Below are 20,832 nucleotides of genomic sequence, written 5' to 3'. Positions count from 1 at the left end.
CAAGCCCCGTTGGGCCACTGAATTAATACACCAGGGGGTTGACTCAGCCTGTCATCCTTCTGAGGTCGGCGAAATGAGTACCAGTATACTGGGCCGGTGTATACCCCGGTTAAAATAGGTGTACCATATCCCTGTGTCGTAAGAGGCGACCAGGGTTGCATCAGGAAGGTCATCCGGCGTAAAACATGTGCCAAATCACTATGCGGATCATACGGATGATCCGCTGTGGCGACCCCTAACGGGAGCAGCCGAAAGAAGAAGAAGAAGAAGCAGAAGAAATATATATATATATATATATATATATATATATATATATATATATATATATATATATATATATATATATATATATATATATAAAAAATCTTTTTTTTACCCTGATCACATTTGTAGTTTCCCCATATGGACCGGCCCAGCGGCGCTCGGAGAGGACCGGCCCACCGGGCATTTGCCCAAATAGTGCTATGGCCGAGCTGGCCCAGTCCATAGCTCAACATAGAACATATAGCTCACCACAGATCATGAACACGGATGAAAGCCAAAGGTTGCACGACGCCAAAAGCAGAAGTACAAACCTCACAGGTCATGCTATATTTTCAACGGAAGAAAATAATTAGTAAACTGGTCAATCATGTGAAATAAAAAAAAATAAAATAAAAAATAAAAAAAAAAAACTGCTTAGCTTGGTATAAGGAATCGAAGCATTGCTCCGATTTCAAAGATGGTAAAATAACAAACAAGAAGTTGAGAAAAACTCAGGAAGCACGTGATATAATGAGGCGAAAACACGTGGCGTTTTGAAATTGATGTGATGACATCACAGATGACGTTTCGTATTACAAACCTTCACTCGAACGAATCACATGCAAATTATGTATAAAACAATGATAAATATAACTCAGGTCCCACGGACACGGTGCATGGAAGGTCGGGGTAATATATTTTTTTAATCAATTAATAATTTACCTTCAACCTGAACAAAAAAAATTAAAAAAACATTTTGGAGCATACCTGGAATTTCATACAAATAAACATTTCTATAACAAAGTCATAGCACAACAGAAATCATGCCGGGTCTCCGACACCCATGTTATGCATTCTCGGGTTCCAAACCATGAGACGATGAGAGCCAGTGACGTTGGTGCCCAAAAACGAAGTAAAACAGCCACGAGCAGGGGCAGTGATGTCGGCCTCAACCAGGCCATGTGGTCCTCTTTGTCCTTTTCCCCAATGAGGCCTCCTGGTCATCACTGTTATTCCTCCTTGAAATGCTTCTTTGCATTCAGTGCATTTCCAATTTCGGCTGTATGCTCCAGCCCCATTGGTATAAACGGACTTTTCTGCCCCTCCCTGCAGCCGCTGCTGACCTTGAGCCTCCAACTCTCCCTACCTTCCTCCATTGTCATGAGCCGCATGCAGCTCATGACTCACAACTCTTAAATCACATGAACAACCATGTTTAAGAGCAAATTTCAAATGGGGCTCCAACTGACACTGGCCTGCATTGGCCTCTTTTTAAGTGTCACACTGTTAAGCTTCTTCCTTCTCCCCCACCCCACGGCCACCAACAAACACCCTGTGTGCAGAGGCGACAACTCTGGGCTCCAAGTCGATCCCCACATGGTCCACCTCGAACTCCCTCGGAATTGGCACGGCCTCCGCCAACACCAGCTCACACACCTCGACAGGCACAGTCTCGACCACTAGTGTAGGCACAGGTCTGACCTCGCAACCTCCCTGAGTAAGCTCACATACAAGCCAACATGTCGCAGGCTCGGACACCTGGCTCACCAGCTCAGGTTCGGCCTCCTGTACGTCCACCAGAGCTGGCGCCGTGCTGCACACTCTCAGTCCCCAGCGTGCCAGAACCCCTGCCGGGACCGAGCGCGCCCCTGCAAACCACGGAGGTTGCTTTGCACACTACGGGACCTAATTTATCCCTCTCTAAAACCTCTATATTCATCTCATGGGTGGTCTCTTTCTGGGACAGAGCGATTCCACACTGGTGTGATAACATTCCAGGCCATTACCCAACATACATGTCCCCGTGGAATTTTCCTTTCTTCCCCTCATCCAACCTGCCATTCCACTTTTAATCTGTGCCCCCAACTGCACCGTTAAAAACACATCGTTTTTGTTCATGTCTCTCATGTCCTCTTGTGATTCATTTTTGTTTTCTTTCATTGTGCCATTCATTTCTCTCATTTGTTCCATTATTTGTTGCAACGTAGTCTGAGTAGACATTGCGCCAAACTCCTGACCCCCCAATCGTGCCCGAAGGAGAAGGGCTTTGAGTGAGGTCAGGAGCGAGGGACGTTCCTATGTTATGCTCCTGCCATGGGAATATGCAAACTTGTATACTAGGAGGAGAAATGAAACGCAAAACATAACTTTCGAAGGGCCAGAGATCACACTCGTACAACAAGACAATAATGCAGGCGGAACTTCCCTTTGTCTACGATGCACAGGGTTGATGCAGGACCCGATGCAGCCCACTTTAAAGCCCGCATCGAGTCCTGCATCCACCCTGTGCATCAAAGACAGAGAGAAATCCTGCCAGCATTATTGTCTTGTTGTAAGAGTGTGATCTCTCGTGGCTGGTGAGATGTTTTGCATTATATTTCTCGTTCGAGGAAAACAAGTTTACATATTCCCATTCTCCTTTGTGTCTTTCGACTTACTTGATTTGTTCCGTTTATGATAGCATCTTGTGGACCCTCATCCCTGTATTTGCTTTTCAAATAAACCCAGTAAAAAGGCAAAAAATATATATTTTTTTTTTCCAGCAATTTGCTTTCCGTGTGAGTTTGCCATCAATTTTGGCTCAATTGGGCAACAGTTGAGTATTTATTGAATGAAACACCATAAAAGATCGTTTGGACCATCTCTCGGGACAAAAAGTCCCGGCTCTGAGGAAGGCTGCACTTACCGGTACTCGGACATTACAATACATTTACAGGAGAGGGCGGCACAACACACAAGGAAATTGTGCACAGAAACGACCTCAGTGATGTTACCCTGTCACTGCACCAGCACCCCACACACAGAACTGAAAATACAAAGAATGCTCATTTCCATTCAAAACACACAGAGCGCGGTGTCGCTACCCGGCACCATCTTGGTCGGCATTTGATGCTGGGCGAAGGCGATTTCAGTCATGCGTTTGCGTGAAATTCAGAATGAAAAACGATCACGTTTTTCACTAGTAAATTGATCATCGTAACTACAACACTTTCCTTTCCCCTTTCTTTTGTCACAATAAAGTTCGAGAATAAATATCGTTCATTTGGGAACGTGAAGAACTTGGGCCGTTCTGATGAAACTTTCAAAGATCAAGTCTGTCCGTTCATGTCACAAAGATTTGTTTTTGGTCAAAATTGAAAACATGAATGTACCTGTCGTTTTTTATTACATACCAAAATGATGCCAATCAAAGTGTTGAAATATAACCGACTCGATTATGTTGAGTAAGTACTGTCTGCCCAAATCGTTGCAGCGAGCAGCCGAGAGAATGCACATGTCTGCTGCAGGCAGGGTGATGAATCAATGTGTGCACCGTCCCTCGGATTGACGTTAAATTGGACATCCCGTCGCACACTCACCTTGAAGCTGTTTTTAAAATTTATTTATTTATTATTTTCTTGTTGAAGGTTCCAATCAGGAACTAAATAGTCCTCATCGAGGCCAAGCCTTAAACAAAAGAACTGCAGTTATAGAAAAGTAAGGAAAGAGAGAATAGACAAAGAGTTTTTGAGGAAGTAAACAAATTAATTAAAAAACAAAACAAAAGTAATTTCTTCGAGGCATACTTAGCTATCTGAGTAATGTGTGGATTCCAGGATAAAACTGATGTAAGAGTAATACCTAGTAGGTTTATTGTATCACAAGGTGTAATTGTAGAGCTTTCAAAGGAGATTGGAGAGTCGAGAAGAAATTGAGTTTTTGAAGCATTAAACTTAATTTGGTTACATTTATCCCACTGGGAGATCTCGTCCAAATCCGAAATTAAAGAGGTGGCTGTGATGAAACAAGATGTAGATCGAGTGAGGGAAGATGGGGCAGATGGGAAAGACATGGAGGAATGTAATGTTGAGTCATCAGTGCATTTGGTTATTTGTGGAAGAAAGAAGGTCATTGATAAAAAGAAGGAAGAGTGTTGGAGACAGAATGGAACCCTGAGGTACACCGCTGTTGATCGCTGTCAGAGAGAAAGCTCGATATGAGAGAGCAGAGTGAAGGAGGAAAGCCGAAAGGGGGAAGCTTAGATATCAAACCCCGATGCCAAACTCTGTCAAAGGCTTTTGAGATAGAGGCCTCCAACAAAGGATTCCACAAAGTCTCTCAAAGAAGAGGCCCAGACATTCATAATGTAAGAAAGGATATCACCTGTAGATCTTGCCTTGCCAAAGCCATATTGGTGGTCAGATAGAAGACTGTGATATTCAAGATGATTGAGAAGACATTCAAAGACTTTGGAAACAGTAGAAGTCAGAGCAATAGGACGGTAGTTAGAAGGGTTTGAATGATCACCCTTCTTTAAAATAGGTTGTATTAAGGCATGTTTCCAGGTAAGAGGAAAAGTTTAGGTTTTTAAACAAAAACGAAACAAACGAGCAAGCACCGGTGCAAGTTCTGAAGCACATTCCTTCAAGACATGGGGAGGAATGCCATCTTGCCCGTAGGCCTTACTTATGTCGAGAGAGAGAGAGAGAGAGAGAGAGGTAAAGAGAGAGAGAGGTAAAGAGAGAGAGAGGTAAAGAGAGAGAGAGGTAAAGAGAGAGAGAGGTAAAGAGAGAGAGAGAGAGAGGTAAAGAGAGAGAGAGAGAGAGGTAAAGAGAGAGAGAGAGAGAGGTAAAGAGAGAGAGAGAGAGAGGTAAAGAGAGAGAGAGAGAGAGGTAAAGAGAGAGAGAGAGAGAGGTAAAGAGAGAGAGAGAGAGAGAGAGAGGTAAAGAGAGAGAGAGAGAGAGAGGTAAAGAGAGAGAGAGAGAGAGAGAGGGAAAGAGAGAGAGAGAGAGAGAGGGAAAGAGAGAGAGAGAGAGAGAGAGAGAGAGAGAGAGAGAGAGAGAGGTAAAGAGAGAGAGAGAGAGAGAGACAGGTAAAGAGAGAGAGAGAGAGACAGGTAAAGAGAGAGAGAGAGAGACAGGTAAAGAGAGAGAGAGAGAGAGACAGGTAAAGAGAGAGAGAGAGAGAGAAAAGTAAAGAGAGAGAGAGAGACAGGTAAAGAGAGAGAGAGAGAGACAGGTAAAGAGAGAGAGAGACAGGTAAAGAGAGAGAGAGACAGGTAAAGAGAGAGAGAGACAGGTAAAGAGAGAGAGAGAGAGAGAGAGAGAGAGACAGGTAAAGAGAGAGAGAGAGAGAGAGACAGGTAAAGAGAGAGAGAGAGAGACAGGTAAAGAGAGAGAGAGAGAGACAGGTAAAGAGAGAGAGAGAGAGACAGGTAAAGAGAGAGAGAGAGAGACAGGTAAAGAGAGAGAGAGAGAGACAGGTAAAGAGAGAGAGAGAGAGACAGGTAAAGAGAGAGAGAGAGAGACAGGTAAAGAGAGAGAGAGAGAGACAGGTAAAGAGAGAGAGAGAGAGACAGGTAAAGAGAGAGAGAGAGACAGGTAAAGAGAGAGAGAGAGACAGGTAAAGAGAGAGAGAGAGACAGGTAAAGAGAGAGAGAGAGACAGGTAAAGAGAGAGAGAGAGAGACAGGTAAAGAGAGAGAGAGAGACAGGTAAAGAGAGAGAGAGAGAGACAGGTAAAGAGAGAGAGAGAGAGAGAGACAGGTAAAGACAGGTAAAGAGAGAGAGAGAGAGAGACAGGTAAAGACAGGTAAAGAGAGAGAGAGAGAGACAGGTAAAGAGAGAGAGAGAGAGACAGGTAAAAAGAGAGAGAGAGAGAGACAGGTAAAGAGAGAGAGAGAGAGACAGGTAAAGAGAGAGAGAGAGAGACAGGTAAAGAGAGAGAGAGAGAGAGACAGGTAAAGAGAGAGAGAGAGACAGGTAAAGAGAGAGAGAGAGAGAGAGAGAGAGAGAGAGAGAGAGACAGGTAAAGAGAGAGAGAGAGAGAGACAGGTAAAGAGAGAGAGAGAGAGAGACAGGTAAAGAGAGAGAGAGAGAGACAGGTAAAGAGAGAGAGAGAGAGACAGGTAAAGAGAGAGAGAGAGAGACAGGTAAAGAGAGAGAGAGAGAGAGACAGGTAAAGACAGGTAAAGAGAGAGAGAGAGACAGGTAAAGAGAGAGAGAGAGACAGGTAAAGAGAGAGAGAGAGAGAGACAGGTAAAGAGAGAGAGAGAGAGAGACAGGTAAAGAGAGAGAGAGAGAGACAGGTAAAGAGAGAGAGAGAGAGAGACAGGTAAAGAGAGAGAGAGAGAGAGACAGGTAAAGAGAGAGAGAGAGAGAGACAGGTAAAGAGAGAGAGAGAGAGAGACAGGTAAAGAGAGAGAGAGAGACAGGTAAAGAGAGAGAGAGAGAGACAGGTAAAGAGAGAGAGAGAGAGACAGGTAAAGAGAGAGAGAGAGAGACAGGTAAAGAGAGAGAGAGAGAGACAGGTAAAGAGAGAGAGAGAGAGAGACAGGTAAAGAGAGAGAGAGAGAGAGACAGGTAAAGAGAGAGAGAGAGAGACAGGTAAAGAGAGAGAGAGAGAGACAGGTAAAGAGAGAGAGAGAGAGACAGGTAAAGAGAGAGAGAGAGAGACAGGTAAAGAGAGAGAGAGAGAGACAGGTAAAGAGAGAGAGAGAGAGACAGGTAAAGAGAGAGAGAGAGACAGGTAAAGAGAGAGAGAGAGACAGACAGGTAAAGAGAGAGAGAGAGACAGACAGGAAAAGAGAGAGAGAGAGACAGGTAAAGAGAGAGAGAGAGACAGGTAAAGAGAGAGAGAGGGACAGGTAAAGAGAGAGACAGAGAGACAGGTAAAGAGAGAGACACAGAGACAGGTAAAGAGAGAGACAGAGAGACAGGTAAAGAGAGAGACAGAGAGACAGGTAAAGAGAGAGACAGAGAGACAGGTAAAGAGAGAGACAGAGAGACAGGTAAAGAGAGAGACAGAGAGACAGGTAAAGAGAGAGACAGAGAGACAGAGAGACAGAGAGACAGAGAGACAGAGAGACAGAGAGACAGAGAGACAGAGAGACAGAGAGACAGAGAGACAGAGAGACAGAGAGACAGAGAGACAGAGAGACAGAGAGACAGAGAGACAGAGAGACAGAGAGAGAGAAGTATTTTTTTGACTGCATGAAAATAGATTATAGGGAGAGACATAGGATTAGTGAGGGGAGCATCAGAGGGACGTGGAATGTTAGTCATCCAGTGTGGAGTTAGGGGAGAAAAGGGAACCAAAACGAGTTTGCGTTAACGGTCGGAGAGACAGCGATAGTATCATCCGAACGGAAAGCGAAGGAAAGGCAGAGCGACAGAAGTTGTTGGAGGTACTTTTAGCTAAGGACCAGAAAGATCTATGAGTGGAAGAAGATGAGAGGTTGTCACATTTATTTTGAATAAAGGAATGCTTCGCTTCACGAATAACATGTTTGCAATGATTTCTGGTGGATATGAAAGCCGAATGCGAGTCGGAAGAAGATGATTTTTTTTCCATGTCCGATATGCGGCATCCCTTGCAAAAATGGCCACAGAGCAGGAATTCTTGAACCAAGAATTGGTCGGATAAATAGATTTGAAAGAGAAGGGGATATAATCCTCCATTCCTGCAACAATAACCTCAGCTATACGCTCAGCAGAGGTAGAGACATTGCTCGAGGAGAGGCAGTAGTCTTTCCACGGAAAGTCAGAAAATAAGTTTTGTAAACCAGTGCAGTCAACATTATTGAAATGGCAATACTGGCGTTTCGTCGGAGCAGTCGGGTGAGAAGAAGTGGTTGGAAGTGAAGTGATGTTAACAAGATTGTGGTCAGAAGAACCAATTGGAGGTGAAATTGTGTCGTTGATATGCAACGGATTGGAAGTGAAGAAAAAAATCCAAAGTATTGGTAGGGTGGTCATAACGATCTGGGATACGGGTAGGGTGAGTGATAATTTGTTCCAATTCCAGACCTAGCTCTACTCCAATCTGGGTTCCATTCTGGACCCAGCTCTAAACTGCCACCCTGGTGTCCCACAGGCAGGGTGATCAATCAATGTGTGTGCCGTCCCTCGGATGGACGTTAAACCGGACATCCTGTCGCACACTCTCCTCCAACCTGTCTAACCTGGGTTCGATTCTGGACCCAGCTGTAAACTGCCACCCTGGTGTCCCACAGGCAGACGGTTCAAACTTCCCTCGGCCGACCCGACGACAGGGTGGGATTCATGGTCGTGGCCGAGGACCGTTAACATAAATACACTCCGTAATCGTCCTCATATAAAAAAACAACTGTTACAAACCAATTTGCGACCGACAAACAAATCGATTCACCAACAAGGTTCACGTGATGAACGCGAAATGAGAAGCTGCGACACTGCGGTGATATTTCAGTTAAACTACACCATTCCTGTTCATCAACATACATATATATATATATACATATACACACCCGTGAAACGTGTTTCCACAGCCCTCCAGTAACACATTGGAACAGTCTATTGCTGCAAAAAAGCCATTTTAACATCTGCTTGGCCTTTTCAATCTCGAGTGCGTTCAAAGCAAACTGCGTCCGCGAGCGGTACTAACCAAGATGGCGCCGATCACGTGACCTCAAGCTCGTGACGGGTCACGAGTATTTTATTTATTTTCACTTCAGTGGCACCACGTCCACATCACGTAACTTCAACACAAAACTGTTACCACCACAACCATCACGTCCGACGCAGCACATGGACAATGGGCCTGGAGGAAATAGGATTTTGGTAAATTGGACGTTGTTCTTGGAGAACCCATTTTGGACTGGGATTCAATTCTCCATTCAACTTGCTGGTTGCATCATTCCTGAGGCGCTGATTATGCAGTGTTATGTTCGGGGAGATGTCGCTTGATGACAATGCGAGGCTGTACTGGTTAAGGTGTGCCTCAATTGAAATGCCAGCTCGGCTGTGGGACCAAGATAGGTCCTTTTATTTCTTTTCGAACAATTTTATTGCATTCTTCATTCAAAAGACCGTCCTGACCGACCTTCTCCCTCCTTCAAGGGCTCCGAATAATTTCCATGGTCGAGAACCTCATGAGGGCTCAAAAAAGGAAATGCAAGGAGGAAGAGAAGGAAGAAGAAGAGGAAGAGCAGGAGGAAGAAGAAGAGGAGGAAGAGGAGGAAGAGGAAGAAGAGGAAGAAGAGGAGGAAGAGGCGGAAGAGGAGGAAGAGGAGGAAGAGGAGGAAGAGGAGGAAGAGGAGGAAGAGGAGGAAGAGGCGGAAGAGGAGGAAGAGGAGGAAGAGGAGGAAAAGAGTTCAGGGTGTCTTGGAATTTTTTGTGTGTCCTGTCCGATTTGTACCACGTTCGATCTGCTAAATTGGCCTCATCTAATCCCCCTGGTTGTCGGGAGGAGGTGATCGACGATGGACAACCTGGCTCTGGCTGGCCTCTGCGTTGGAGGTGACACTTTGGTGTAGGACTTTGTGTCCAATGGAGATCGTGGGAGTGCTCCTCACGCTCCACACATTTCAATATACCTACCATTTAGAATTAGTTTAGAATTTACCCTTCAGAATTTACTGTTTAGAATTTACCTTTTATAATTACACTTTAGAATTTACCCATTATAAATACCGTTTCGAATTTACCCTTTGAATCCCTCGATAAATACCCTAAAAAATTTACAAATTATAATTACCATTTAGAATTTACACTTAATTACAGTTTATAATTTACACTTTGTAATTACCTTTTAGAATTTACATTTTATTACAGTTTAGAATTTACACTTTGTTATTACAGTTTAGAATTTACACTTTGTTATTATAGTTTAGAATTTACACTTTGTAGTTACCGTTTCGAATCACCGTTTATAATTTACACTTTGTAATTACAGTTTAGAATTGAGACTTTGTAGTTACCGTTTGGAATATACCGTTTAGAATTACCGTTTATAATTTACACTTTGTAATTACCGTTTAGAATCTACACTTTGTTATTACAGTTTAGAATTTACACTTTGTAGTTACCATTTACAATTTACACTTTGTTACCTTCGCATTCTGCGAAAGGTTATGTATTGGTCGCTGTGTATTTATTTATTTATTTATTTATTTATTTGTGAATATGTGTGTGTGTGTGTTTGTTTGTTATTCGCATAACTCAGAAAGTATTAAACCAAATCAATTGAAATTTGGTGGAATGATGGGTTATTATCCAAGGAACATTTGATTAGATTTTGGGAGCGATCGGGTTAAAGGTCAAGGTCACGGAAAGGTCAAATTCGTATTTTTACCATAGCGCGGTCAATTTTGATCTCATTGGCATGCAACTGATGCCAAAATGTTCAGAATTCATTGCCCAATCTTGTGATGGGCTACATGACACAATTACGTCATTACCCTTGTTAGCGGTTGGGGGTCAAAGGTCAGTGGGTTCACGACCTTTCAAAATATGCGGTTTTTGTCATAACACGGTCAAATCAAAACCGATTTGCATGAAACCAACACCAAAATGTTCACTGTTCTGTTCCCCCCACTCTCATGCCAAGAACAAAAAAGTAGCGGAGGCGAAGGTATGCGCTCTACCGAGTGCCCATTCTAGTGTGTGTGTGTGTGTGTGTGTGTGTGTGTGTGTGTGTGTGTGTGTGTGTGTGTGTGTGTGTGTGTGTGTGTGTGTGTGTGTGTGTGTGTGTGTGTGTGTGTTCGCATAACTCAGAAAGTATTAAACCAAATCGCTTGAAATTTGGTGGGATGATGGGTTATTATCCAAGGAACATTTGATTAGATTTTGGGAGCGATAAGGTCAAGGCTAAGGTCACGGAAAGGTCAAATTCGTATTTTTACCATAGCACGGTCAATTTTGATCTAATTGGCATGCAACCGATGCCAAAATGTTCAGAATTCATTGCCCAATCTTGTGATGGGCGACATGACACAATTACATCATTACCCTTGTTTTTAAAAGAAAATGTCCCAAATCCTGGCATTATAATCAGTACCAAAATGTATGTTTGTGGGAGATGCCAATGATTATTTATTTGTTTGTTATTCGCAGAACTTAAAAAGTATTAAACCGAATTGCATGAAATTTGGTGGGATGATTGGTTATTAGCCAAGGACCATTTGATTAGATTTTGGGAGCAATCGGGTCAAAGGTCAAGGTCAAGGTCATGAAAAGGTCAAAATCGTCTTTTTACCATATCGCGGTCAAGTTATATCCAATTTGCATGAAACGAATGCCAAAATGTTCAGAATTTAATGCCCAATCTTGTGATATGCAACTTGACACAATGACGTAATTGCCCTTACTCGCGGTTGGGGGTCAAAGGTCAGGGGGGGGGTCACGACCTTGCAGATGTGCGTATTTTTATCATAACGCAGTCAATTCTTATCCGATTCGTATGAAATCAGCACCAAAATGCTCCTTGTTCTGTTCCCCACACTCTTATGCCAAGAACAAAACAGTAGCGGTGGCGAAGGTATATGCTCTTTACGAGTGCCCGTTCTAGTTATTACTGTTTAGTATTTACCGTTTAGAATCTACACTTTGCAATTACCGTTTAGAATTTACACTTTGTAATTACCATTTAGAATTTACACTTTGTAGTTACCGTTTAGAATATACCGTTTAGAATCTACACTTTGTTATTGCAGTTTAGAATTTACACTTTGTAGTTACTGTTAAGAATATACCGTTTGGAATCTACACTTTGTTATTACAGTTTAGTATTTACACTTTGTAGTTACCATTTACAATTTACACTTTGTAATTACCGTTTACAATCACCGTTTAGAATTTACACTTTGTAATCACCGTTTAGAATTTACACTTTGTAATTACCGTTTAGAATTTACACTTTGTAATTACCGTTTAGAATTTACACTTTGTAATTACCGTTTCGAATATACCGTTTGGAATCACCGTTTAGAATTTACACTTTGTAATTACTGTTTATAATTTACATTTTGTTATTACCGTTTAGAATTTACATTTTGTTATTACAGTTTAGAATTTACACTGTGTAATTACCATTTAGAATTTACACTTTGTTATTACCATTTAGAATTTACACTTCATTACAGTTTTGAATTTACACTTTATCAAAGTTTAGAATTTACACTTTGTAATTACCATTTAGAATTTACACTTTATTACTGTTTAGAATTTACTCATAATTGCCATTTGGAATTTAACTTTTGGAATTTACCCTTTACAATGATTACTCTTTACAATGAATACCCTTTGTTCTAATTGCCCTTTGGAATTATTACCTCCACCACAGAAGGTGAGGAGGTTATGTTTTCACCCCTCTGTCTGTCTGTCTGTCTGTTTGTGTACAGGATATCTCAAACAGTTGTGGATGGATCCAGATGACATTTTATGGACAGGTGAGGTGTGTGATGAGGACGAACTGATTCGATTTTGTTGAAGATCCGAATCCGGATCCGGCTACTAGAATTTATAAAGTGATTCTTCACCATTGAGAGATCGTGCTCAAAAACGATATATAGCACGATATCTCAAAAACGTATTGGGCCAGATATGCTGTCGTGGATCAGTTATTACGGGGCGGAGGCATGTGTTCCACTGAGTGTCCTTCTAGTTACCCTTTGGAACTTTAGAAGTTACCCTGTACAACCCTCCAGAAACCATTCTCTCAAGCAGTGCTTTCAGTGTGGTTATGCAGGTTTGTTAGTGTTTCCATCTACTTTCTCTTCAAATTGAGAGTTAAACAGGCGACTGTGACGGTTTTCTGTGAAGTTGGTAATAGCATGATAGAGGAGCAGAAAGCATTACATATTCCACTGTTTCAATGTGTGAATGCCTGTTTGTTTTTATGAGCGGGAAGAGGGTGAAAGTATAGAAGGGACAACTGGATGTGAGAGGGTGAGGCTTGAGTATGGGTTGGGACGGGATGAGTGAGGACTTGAGGTTGGGAGGTGGGGGTTGGGGTTCGGGGGGGGTGGGGAGGGAGAGCAAAGATGGGACAGAGTCGGCAGTGGGAGGCTGAGGTTTTTGTGTTGAGATGTCAGAATTGCATGTGTAAGCTTACTCACAGTAAAAATGTAATTGTGTGCGTGTGTGCGACTGAAGGGGGGTGATGTACTCACCCTACGGGTCATGTGTTTATACATTTGACAGAAGGCCTTCCTATGACTGTCCCTCCTTCTCTTTTCCTTGGTTGTGCTGATTGTTTAAATTCCTTATCAACTACCCTCCAGTCTTGCTGCTGTGTAACCGGTTCTTGCTTCACCTCTTGCCTAACACGGTTCGTTTACGCTTTATCCATTTGTGCCAACATCCAAACTGTCCTCCATCTATTTCTGCCAATGTCCTAACTTTCCTCTAGTTATCCACATCAGCTTCTCTTTGCTTCCCATGGCACTTACCATATGAACCTCCATTGATCAATGTCCTGTTTTCACAAATTATTCATCTATTCCTCCTGCCAGTGGTCAAAACATTAACCTTCAACAAAACATTAACCTTCAACAAAACAAACCTTGAATTAGCCTTATGTAATATGCCAAATGGCCCTTTTACCTATATCATGTTTTCACATCAATATGAACATCTAAAACATTGGAAAAGCAAGATAATGGAATAAAAAGCTACGAAAGAAGAGTGAGGACTGAAAGTAAGTAAGGAATCCACAACAGAAAACCCAAACACAGGTGCCGCGATATATCTAACTGGGTTAACTCCCTCTTCGAATCAGACAAGTTAATAATGAATGCCCTCACTGTGCATTGCAAGCCAAGTGATCCACTGTAACTTCATTCACCTTCTTGGAAGATGAATGAGAAAGATCATCCATGACCTGTTCTCTTCTGTAAAGTTAGCATAATGCACAAATGCAGTCTGTGCCACCCCGTGGAATAAATGTAGAGCTCTGACTTGGGTGTTGTCGTGCCTTTCACCCCTTAATCCCGTGGATACATCACAATTGGTGACAAATTTGGTGCTTTGCTCATTTAGCATTGCTCACCATGGTATCCGTGGGGATTCTGTCAGAGTACCAACGACATGAGGAATGGGAACATTTTGGCGATCGTTTGGAACAATTCTTCATCTCTAACAATATGCCAGAAGATGCTGATCAGCGCCGGGCCATTCCGCTCACAGTGTGGCAACACAACGTATGCCCTGATGAAGGACCTTGTCTACCCTGATAAACCAAAGGACAAAACCTACGATGAACTGGTTTGGATTGTGGCGAAACACTACAAGCCAAAGCCTGGGAAAATGGTGTCCCGGTACAAGTTCTGCACTCAAGGGAGGATGGGAGGTCAGTCTGTGTCTGAGTTTGTTGCTGGTCTTCACCAGTTGACTGAATGTTGTGAATTTGGTGCCACATTGGAGGAGATGCTGAGGGATTTATTCATTATTGGCATCAACAAGGAAACGATCCTCCAGAAGTTGTTGGCCGTTCCATATCCTGACCTGACAAAAGCTGGGACAATCGAGAGTGCCTGTACAACGACTGATGAGGGGCTGCGTGTTATCACCAGCACAGAGTGGAACTCCCAGTCGAGTTTGGTTAATGCGAACAATCTGAACTCATCATCATCATCATCATCATCATCATCAGCTGAGAAGCCGAATACTCCTCGATTTCACTGACCTGCTCAAAACAACGGCTCAGTTCAGAGGGTGAGCTGTTGTGTGCCAAAGCACAGCAGATCATCTCGTTCTCAAACAGGTAAATCATGCTGGCATTGTGGCGGCAGTCACTAACCACACTTATGTCTTTTCAAACATTGTTTTTGTCATAACTGTGGGAAACCTGGCCATCTATGCAAAATGTGATGTGTGACATCCCAACACGGTGACTTCCTCAGTATGTCAGGTAAAACCAAACTCATTGCTGTGGATGTCTTACTGAGTGACATTCCCATGGATATGAAGCTGGACATCAGGGCTCGCCAGTCCATCATGAGCTCTGAAACTTTCAAAAGGCTCTTTATCCAGAAGACCAAAGAAAACCCCCCAAAACACAAAGGAATACATCTGACAAGCCTGATCAGAACTGGAAGCCAAACTGACATCAAATTTCACTGCAGGATATCCCAGCATTATTTATCCCTATAATTTGCCATCTTTGGGATTCGCAATCTTATACAGGCTATATACAGGTAAGACATGATCTTATTCAGGTAAGACGGTCTGCTAATGAAAGTACGCAACAATATCATTACCTTCTCCAAACCTTGACCAAATGAAAGTGTTGTTTTTTCAGTTGATACTCTTACTGTGCTCTACGTGCTGGACGTGCAAAATTTCATGTGCGCGCACGCGCACGCACGCACGCGCACGCACGCACGCACGCACGCACACACACACACACAGACACACACACACACACACACACACACACACACACACACACACACACACACATACACATACACATACACATACACATACACACACACACCCATCCCTCAGTCATCGACCAGTCCTGCCAATCTCCATGTAACTCTGTGTGCACAATGCTTCATGTACCTATTTAATTACAGTTTCTGCTGCCACTCCCTTTCCAAGGTGACCATTCCATGCTTTAATTACTCTCTGAGTAAAGGAACCACTGACTTGTGACTGTCCCAACTCCACTCTTCTTTTCTCAAAGACTGTGCTCCCTGGTCCTGTCACTGCCTATTCTGCTGAAAGGCTCATCTTAAACATCTCCATCAGATCCCCTCGTAATCACTTCCTTCCTTGTGTGCAAGAAGTGAATGAAGTAACATCGAGCGAAGGAATGACACAAAGGAAGTATTATTTTGAAAGAGAAATGTTTATCCAAAAACCAAAATCTCTCCCTCTGCATTATGTGGAAATTTGTTTTTATATGTGAATTATTATTTTATATTACATGTACACACGAAATTGATGAACAGGTGGGAATTGCAAATGAAATCAATTCAAAAGATGGTACAATTTAAACATAAACACCACCTGAGTTGATTGTAGTTCAACACCAAAATTAATTACTGTATAGGTGAAATCATTCGAATGGCCAAGTGACCTTCCTCAAATGTGGTTTTCATTTCTTTTTAGGAAGTTAAATATCAGGATGTTGCAAACAGGTGTAAATGAGTGTCACACATTCATTGAAACAACCTGAACAGGTGTGATTGAGAAAACGCATCAGAGGATGTTTCAAATGATATCCTTCAATTTGCACATAGTTTTACTCACAAAGTATCTGCAAAGAATACATTATATGAAAACAATTGAGATACTTGTAGGCTAATGATACATACCAGCATTTCCATGATCTTCAAGTGCGTAAAAATGTGTCTGCATAATACGTGCACAAGGAAATTGGAGGGGAGAGGGGTTGAGCAAACCAAGAAAAACATTTCAGGAAAGGAGATAAATTGGGGTGGGGGGAGAGTTTGGGGGACAAAGCAATGATTAGAGCAGTTGTGGAGAAAAAGAGTGATTGGAGGAATTATGGAGAAAAAGAGTGATTAGAGGAATTATGGAGAAAAAGAGTGATTTGAGGAATTGTGGAGAAAAAGAGTGATTGGAGAAATTGTGGAGAAAAAGAGTGATTGGAGGAATTAAGGAGAAAAAGAGTGATTGGGGGAATTCAAGAGAAAAAGAGTGATTGGAGGAATTATGGAGAAAAAAGAGTGATTGGAGGAATTGTGGAGAAAAACGAGTGATTGGAGGAATTATGGAGAATAAGAGTGATTGGAGGAATTATGGAGAAAAAGAGTGATTGGAGGAATTATGGAGAAAAAGAGTGATTGGAGGAATTATGGAGAAAAACGAGTGATTGGAGGAATTATGGAGAAAAAGAGTAATTGGAGAAATTGTGGAGAAAAAGAGTGATTGGAGGAATTGTGGAGGAATTATGGAGAAAAAGTGTGATTGGAGGAATTAAGGAGAAAAAGAGTGATTGGAGGCATTATGGAGAAAAAGAGTAATTGGAGAAATTGTGGAGAAAAAGAGTGATTGGAGGAATTGTGGAGGAATTATGGAGAAAAAGTGTGATTGGAGGCATTATGGAGAAAAAGAGTGATTGGAGGAATTGTGGAGGAATTATGGAGAAAAAGTGTGATTGGAGGCATTATGGAGAAAAAGAGTGATTGGAGGAATTGTGGAGGGAAAGAGTGATTAGAGGAATTGTAAAGAAAAAGAGTGATTGGAAGAATTATGGAGAAAAAGTGTGATTCGAGGCGTTGGGGAGGAAAGAGTGATTAGAAGAGTTGGGGAGGAAAGAGTGATTAGAAGAGTTGGGGAGGGAAAGAGTGGTTCAAGTATTTGTGGAGGGAAAGAGTGATCGGAAAAGTTGGGGGTGGGGGAGGGGGGGAGAAAGTGGTTCGAGGAATTGTAGAGGGAAAGAGTCATTGGAAGAGTTGGGGAGGGAACGAGAGACTAGAAGAGTTGGGGAGGGAAAGAGTGATTGGAAGAGTTGGGGAGGGAAAGAGTGATTGGAAGAGTTGGGGAGGGAAAGAGTGATGAGAAGAGTTGGGGAGGGAAAGAGTGATGAGAAGAGTTGGGGAGGGAAAGAGTGATTGGAAGAGTTGGGGAGGGAAAGTGGTTCGAGGAATTGTGGAGGGAAGTTGGATTCCCCCCCACCCCCCCCCTCCCACCATTGCTTTGGACACGATTTTGATCCAGCCCAGGACGGACGGCTCACGATATTTTCATCCATGTCCACATGGTGATATTTTGTTTAGTATTTAATGTAGCTTTTATCATTTCACTCGAAAACAATTAAAGAATAGAAACAATATTGCACCCACCATGGCCACTCTTATCAAGAGGAAGCAATCTCTGAAGTCACAATGGTTATATTTAAGTTCATCGGGGTTCAAATGTAGGCAAGAAAGCTCAAATGTGATCTCGTGACCAACTGAGATGAGATTATGAAAGGAAAGGAGAGATTATGAAACAATTAAAGCAGAAGGTACTTCGAGAGTAAAGATAAATTCCCAACCCTTTACCTGCACAGTGACAGAGGATGCATGAGCAGTCTACCGTATGCCTCCCTGAAATGGCGGTTCATCAGTGCATACAAAATAGGGTTAATACAGCTGTTTAACCAGGTGAAGTTCGCTGACATCATGTGTACAACCTGAGGAGCCCTCCCCTTGGCGTCGGCAATGTTGAGGAGACAGAAAGGCAGGTAGCATATGATGAACACGAGAAATACAGCAAAGCACATGCGAGTGACCTTTTTAGAATCTGTATCAACATGGACTTTCTTTGGTGCCATTTTCTTTGCTCCCTTTTTGTGAAACATCAGCTTAACAATGTCCACTTTGCGCTTGCTTCTGATGCCAAGTCCTGACGTGCTCGTGGTGCTTCCACTTGTTTCGTTGGTTGATGAATCTTCGATCACGCTGGTATCTGCATCTTCTTCCTCGATGCTCTCGACACTAAACTCCGGGCCATCTTTGTCGGAGAAGTCGCGTGGTCCGGTGCTTGAGGATGGTCCGGGGAGGTGAGCAGATACCACCGCAGTCGATTTCTCAGGTTGTTTGTAGCTGTCCAGCGCTTTGGCAGAAGCACGAAGCTTCCTGTAAATGAGGAAGTAGCAGATTCCAATGGACACGAGTCCCAGGCCAAAGTAAAGGAAAAGCAAGATTGTGGTGTAGGGACGACCTTTAATCCGGTCAAAGCTACACGTACACACCTGCTGCTGGAAATCATAGCTGTACCAAAGTGGACCGAATGATGCCAAGCCAACCAGCCAAATGAACAAAAGGAATGTCCAAAGGCGACCCGTCGTGCACCTCTTCTCAAATGCAGCCTTGTTCCGGATCACAAGGAAACGGCTGACTGCAATGGAGCCGAGGTTGAGAATGGAGACGGAATTCGAGACAAAAAGAAGTAGACCAAAGAACTTGCACCCCAAAGCACCGAAGCGCCATGTCAGATGAAGATACGCATCGGCGGTGAACGGCTGCAAGAAGGTGCAGTAGAGCAAGTCTGAGAGAGTCAGGTTGAGGATGAACAGGTTGACTCTCGTGCGAAGTTTCTGATTTGTGATAATCACAATGAGAGTGAGCACATTGCCAATGGTTCCAGAGAGAGTGACAAAGATGCCAAGAAGTACTCCAAAGTACCGGTACGTTGTGATGGAATCATCGTGGCAGGAGTACGAGTCATTAGCAGCAGCGTCCATGGTGATGTGATTTTCATCACATGTGTTGGCTTTGCCTGCTCGGTTCTCTTTCCCCTCCTTCCCTGTTCATTTAATTGAAAAGTTTGTGGTTTGACTTGCTCCCTTTTCTGACGGAACCCTTTTATTTCCACACAGGAAACTTTTAACTTGGTTCAAGCAATATGAAAGTGGTGAAGGGGAGGAGGGAGTCGTGGAGGTGAGTGTTTTGAAATGTTACACACTTACAACATTGTGCACGTCCACGGTGCTTGCAAAGCCCGTCACCAAAATTCACTTTCTTTCCTCTGAGTGTTGGTATGTCTGCTGTCAATTCACCTGGATCCTAAGGTCTTTATGCATTACAGGATTGTGATAGACCTTTCAAGTGTAACTGCATACCTAGTATGTTTGGAGCGAGTGAACAATACAGCTCTCAATGATAAAACATGACAACAGCTAACTTGTAACCAAATCAATTTACAATATGAGAGAATCCTGGAATATTGTTAAATGTCCTGGGGTCGAGGGGATTCACAAGGCAATTAAGCACCCAACGAGTGCTGCCGAGTTGAATGCCTAGTTGTCGTCTGGCTTTGGAGACCAATTTTGAAATGTGGTTCACCCCGTGGGAGTTCATGGCTGAGAGTGAGGTCCAAGAGTTTGAGTGACTGAATCTCTTCAAGAGGGTTGCTGAGAAAGTAGATGGGAGGATTTTCGGTCGGGTACTGAGACGCGCACACAGACACACAGACACACACACACACAGACACACACTCAAACACACTCGCACAAACTCTCACAATCAGAAACACAAAAAGAAACAAACACAAACAGTGTGTGTGGGATTTCTCAGGATTGAAAGACATAGTCCAAGTGTTTGACCAGTTTCTGATTTCGTCAAGGTCCGAGTTCATCAGGCAGCTTAGACCCATATTCCGTGTTATGAGGACAGGACGGACAAAGGCACCAAACTGGCTCTAAGTGCTCATTCGACCGACAGGTTAAATTTTTTGATTGGTGCCACTTAATCAAAGCATGGGTTCTTGTATTATTACACTAATTTATGCATATTACTTGTATTTATGAATATTTCATTGAAATTGTAACTTACAAACTCAAAAACTGCATGTAGGAAATACTTTCTGCCTGTTTATCGCAACTACTGTACTCGAAATCATGATTAAATTCAACTATCTGAGGTTAAATTTTATGACTAGAAAATACAACCCGTCGCTTCGCTGACTGGGATACTATTGGTGGGGGGGGTGGGAGAGGGAGGGATGAGGGAGAGAGAGAGAGAGAGAGATGAGAGAGAGAGAGAGAGAGAGAGAGAGAGAGAGAGAGAGAGAGAGAGAGAGAGAGAGAGAGAGAGAGAGAGAGAGAGAGAGAGAGAGAGAGAGAGAGAGAGAGAGAGAGAGAGAGAGAGAGAGAGAGAGAGAGAGAGAGAGAGAGAGAGAGAGAGAGAGAGAGAGAGAGAGAGAGAGAGAGGAGGGGTAGGGATCTTGAGGGGTGAGGAGCAAGGGGGCAGGAAAGCAATGCCTCACCAAACGTTGCTATACACTCGATGGGGGGGAGTGAGGAGGAGGGGGTAAGGGAAGAAGTGCGGAGGGTTTTGGGAGGAGTTAAGCATGAGGGGAGGGGGTTCTTGACTTGCATTTGGTCATGGGGC

The 20,832-nt window shown here is 43.1% G+C and overlaps 2 protein-coding genes and 1 long non-coding RNA gene across 4 annotated transcripts in view; 1 reads left to right on the top strand and 2 right to left on the bottom strand.

The window, feature by feature from the left end:
• The window catches only part of LOC147031212 (WAS/WASL-interacting protein family member 1-like), a 113,207-nt gene extending 104,427 nt beyond the window's left edge, over nucleotides 1-8,780 (bottom strand). The window contains exon 1 of one of the 2 annotated variants that reach the window (XM_085876060.1): nucleotides 8,646-8,780. The gene's annotated coding sequence lies outside the window, so the exon portion shown is untranslated. Of the gene's footprint in view, nucleotides 1-8,508 lie in introns of both variants that reach the window. The other variant, XM_085876059.1, reaches the window with a different exon arrangement.
• A 508-nt stretch (nucleotides 8,781-9,288) lies between these two features.
• Nucleotides 9,289-19,525, top strand: LOC147031210 (uncharacterized). Its single transcript, XR_015056740.1, has 3 exons — nucleotides 9,289-9,499; nucleotides 12,382-12,429; nucleotides 19,320-19,525. It is a non-coding gene; the product is annotated as an uncharacterized LOC147031210 (long non-coding RNA).
• GPR84 (G protein-coupled receptor 84) lies at nucleotides 16,423-19,321 on the bottom strand. The gene has a single exon (XM_085876057.1). The coding sequence runs from the start codon at nucleotides 19,182-19,184 to the stop codon at nucleotides 17,997-17,999; it is 1,188 nt and encodes a 395-aa protein (XP_085732183.1). The 5' UTR covers nucleotides 19,185-19,321; the 3' UTR covers nucleotides 16,423-17,996.
• Nucleotides 19,526-20,832: the final 1,307 nt, after the last annotated feature.

Source organism: Eptatretus burgeri, chromosome 3 (genome assembly GCF_056783735.1).
Source record: "Eptatretus burgeri isolate ZD-2024b chromosome 3, Ebu_testis_v1, whole genome shotgun sequence".
Lineage (NCBI taxonomy): Eukaryota > Metazoa > Chordata > Myxini > Myxiniformes > Myxinidae > Eptatretus > Eptatretus burgeri.
Note: the sequence above shows the minus strand (reverse complement) of the source record. Positions and strands in the feature narration are given on the sequence as shown.